Below are 3,869 nucleotides of genomic sequence, written 5' to 3' on the forward strand. Positions count from 1 at the left end.
CGTGAGGGGGCGGGGGTCACGTGACAAAGAGAGGCGGGGAATCGTGAGGGGCGGGGAAATCTTGAGAGGATGCGGTCACGTGATAGGAAATGGCGGCAAAATCGTGAGGGGAGCTCAGTGGGCGCCACCCGGTGGCGATAAATGGAATTGTGAGTGTGGACATCTTAAATTACCAGAAGTGCTTAATTAAAGGTGTTAATGAGGGAGCAGTACGAATCAAGGATGCAAATGAGGCGCTTAATTAGCAGGTAATTAGGAGAAAATCACTCACAGCAGGTGCTCCATTTCCAAACCTTTTATTAAAAAAAAAACCCCACCAGGCCCCTCCCGTCCTGCCAGCCCTGCCCACATCGACCCCGCCCCACTCGGCCCCGCCCGTCTCAGCCCCGCCCCCCGCCCCCGCCCCCCTATGACACAGAGACATTTTACATATTTATATAAATATGGGGAGGGGGGCGTGGCCCCGGCAGGAAAAGGGGCGGGGCTTAATCCGAGTCGGAAGTGGGTGGCAACATGGGGTCGGCCAGCAGGGGGCAGCACCCACTTCCTGCTTCCGCTTCCTCTTCTGGCCGGAAGCGTGGGGGCGGGGCTAAGGAAGGAGAGGCCACGCCCCCTGTGCTGCTGGCTCCGCCCCCCATCAGCGCCACCATCTTGGAAAGGTCCAAACCTGAGGGGGGGGAGGGGATGAACTGCAGGGGAGGAGAAAGAGAATTATTATTGAGGGGGTGGGGCTTAAATGGGTGTGGTCAGGCCTAGCCACACCCTCAAATTCATAAAATAAATATAAAATACTTTAAAGCGCCCCAAAATCATTAAAACCGCCCAAATTTTTAAACATGCCCCACCCCCTGAAGGAGTGGGAGGGGCCAGGACCCCCCTGAATGACAGGAGGGGGCTCTGGCCCCGCCCCCAGCCCTGTTTTTGGGGAGTTTTGGGAATTTTGGCCGTTCCCAAATTACCTTTTTCCGGTGCCACTTTTCCCGCCGCTGCTCCACGAACTGAAGGGGGGGGGGGGGTGAGAAGAAAATTTGGGTTAATTCGGGAGAGTTTGGGGTAATTCAGCATTTTGGGGTGAATGGCGGGGTTTTTGGGGCTCACCGGATGCAGCCGGGGGTCGGCGAATTCGGGGCCATCTCCGCGGTGAGGGGGAGGGGCCCCCATGGTGCCCTCGGGGTCCCCGGGGGGGTCCCGGAGCCCCTCGAGGCAGCGCAGCTCCAGCTTGGGGGGAAAAGCAGGGATTTTGGGAAAAAACGCCGAAAATCGGGGAAAAACCCAAAATTCTGGCACAAAACCGTGAAAAAAACCCGAAGTCTTACAGGAAACGCCCAAATTTTCCTGGGAAACCCCAAAATCTGATGGGAAACCGCAAAATTTGGGCACAAACCCAAAAACAATCCAAAATCTGGTAGGAAACTTCCTAATTTTGGCATCGACCCCAAAAACAACTCAAAAATTTGACAGGAAACATCAAAATAGTGGTAGGAAACCCCAAATTTGGGCACAAAACCCTGAAACAACCCAAAAATCTAATGAGAAATATCCGAATTTTGGCATAAGTACTCAGAAACCTGACAGGAAACTCCCGAATTCTGTCACCAACCTCAAAACCCAACAGCAAACCCCAATTTTTGATCACCTTCCCCAAACCCCATTGATAAATGTGAGCGCAAAGGAACCCACACTTCCCAAAAATCCCGCGGTGCCCTGAAACTCCCAAAACTGGGGTTTTTTTCCCCAAAATCGCCTCACCTCTACCAGTTTCTTGCTGTTTTTCTTGGGGGGGTTGGGTGCCCGTTGGGCCCCGTTGGGCCCCAGCCGATGTTTCTGGAAAGTCAATTTGAGCCCCTCCTCCTGCGGGGAAATCGTGAGGGGACGGCGTCACAAGATGGAGGAAAAGGCGGGAAAATTGTGAGGGAAAAGGTGGGAAAATCGTGAGGGGAAAAGGTGGGAAAATCGTGAGGGGATGGGGTCACAAAATGGAGAAAAGGCGGGAAAATCGTGAGGGGAAAAGGTGGAAAAAACATGAGGGGAAAAGGTGGGAAAATCGTGAGGGGATGGGGTCACAAAATGGAGAAAAGGCGGGAAAATCGTGAGGGGAAAAGGTGGGAAAATCGTGAGGGGACGGGGTCACAAAATGGAGAAAAGGTGGGAAAATTGTGAGGGGAAAAGGTGGAAAAATTGTGAGGGGATGGGGTCACAAAATGGAGGAACAGGTGGGAAAATTGTGAGGGAAAAAGTGTGAAAATTGTGAGGGGCAGGGTCGCAATATGGAGGGGAGGCAGAAAAGTCATGAGGGGAAATAATCACAAAATGGAAGAAGGGCGGGAAACTTGTGAGGGAATGGGATTACAAAACGGACGGAGAAGGAAAAATTGTGAGGGGATGGGGTCACAAAATGGAGGAAAAAGCAGGAAAATCGTGAGGGGAAAAGGCGGGAAAATCGTGAGGGGAACGGGGTCACAAAATGGAGGACAGACAGGAAAATCGTGAGGGGAAAAGGTAGAAAAATTGTGAGGGAAAAGGTGGAAAAATCATGAGGGGAAAAGGTGGAAAAATTGTGAAGGGAAAAGGTGGAAAAATCGTGAGGGAAAAGGCGGGAAAATCATGAGGGGAAAAGGTGGAAAAATCGTGAGGGGACAGAGTCACGTGACAGAAAAAGGCGGGAAAATCGTGAGGGGACGGAGTCACAAGATGGAGGAGAAGCAGGAAAATCGTGAGGTGAAAAGGTGGAAAAATCGTGAGGTGAAAAGGTGGAAAAATCGTGAGGGAAAAGATAGAAAATTGTGAGGGGAAAAGGTGAAAAATCGTGAGGGGAAAAGATGGAAAAATCGTGAGGGGAAAGATAGAAAATCGTGAGGGGAAAAGGTGAAAAATTGTGAGGGGAAAAGATGGAAAAATTGTGAGGGAAAAGGTGGAAAAATCGTGAGGGGATGGAGTCACGTGACAGAAAAAGGCGGGAAAATCGTGAGGGGACAGCGTCACAAGATGGAGGAGAAGCAGGAAAATCGTGAGGGGAAAAGATGGAAAAATTGTGAGGGAAAAGATAGAAAATCGTGAGGGGAAAAGGTGAAAAATCGTGAGGGGAAAAGATGGAAAAATTGTGAGGGGAAAAGGTGGAAAAATCGTGAGGGGAAAAGGTGAAAAATCGTGAGGGGAAAAGGTGGAAAAATCGTGAGGGGACAGAGTCATGTGACAGAAAAAGGCGGGAAAATCGTGAGGGGACGGCGTCACAAGATGGAGGAGAAGCAGGAAAATCGTGAGGGGAAGGAATTGCGTGAAAGGAAAAGGTAAGAAAACTGTAAGGGGAACTCGGGGGGGGTTTGGGTAAAGCGCCAAAGGTTTAACAGGGATGGGATTTTGGGGGGAAAAATGCTGGGTTTGGGTAAAGCACCGAGAGTAAAACAGGGATGGGATTCTGAGGTGAAAAATGCTGGGTTAGGGTAAACACCAGGGATTTCATAGGGGCAGGATTTTGGGGTGAAAAACCTCGGCTTTGGGGGTTCAGGTAAACTGTTGAAGGATTAACAGGGACGGGATTTTGAGGTGAAAAACCCCAGATTTGGGAGTTTGGGTAAAGCACCGAGGAGTGAACAGGGATGGGATTTTGGGGTGAAAAGCCCCCGATTTGGGGGTGTGCGTAAAGCACCGAGGGTATAACAGGGACAGGATTTTGGGGTGAAAACCCCCGTTTTTGGGCCCAGCGCCATAGGGTTTAACAGGGACAGGATTTTGGGGTGAAAAGCGCCGTTTTTGGGTAAAACGCCAAAGGTGTAACAGGGGTGGGATTTTGGGGTGAAAAGCGCCATTTTTGGGTAAATTTCCAAAGGTGTAACAGGGACGGGATTTTAGGGTGAAAAGGGCTGTTTTTG

The 3,869-nt window shown here is 50.7% G+C and overlaps 1 protein-coding gene across 1 annotated transcript; it reads right to left on the reverse strand.

Annotated features, from left to right (window-relative positions):
- Positions 1 to 280: 280 nt before the first annotated feature.
- LOC143691919 (uncharacterized) lies at positions 281 to 1,935 on the reverse strand. The gene is made up of 4 exons (XM_077170958.1): positions 1,750 to 1,935; positions 1,099 to 1,218; positions 960 to 998; positions 281 to 689 (listed from the first exon to the last, which is right to left on the reverse strand). The coding sequence occupies exons 2-4, from the start codon at positions 1,159 to 1,161 to the stop codon at positions 486 to 488; spliced, it is 306 nt and encodes a 101-aa protein (XP_077027073.1). The 5' UTR covers positions 1,162 to 1,218; positions 1,750 to 1,935; the 3' UTR covers positions 281 to 485.
- Positions 1,936 to 3,869: the final 1,934 nt, after the last annotated feature.

Source organism: Agelaius phoeniceus, chromosome 37, assembly GCF_051311805.1.
Source record: "Agelaius phoeniceus isolate bAgePho1 chromosome 37, bAgePho1.hap1, whole genome shotgun sequence".
NCBI lineage: Eukaryota > Metazoa > Chordata > Aves > Passeriformes > Icteridae > Agelaius > Agelaius phoeniceus.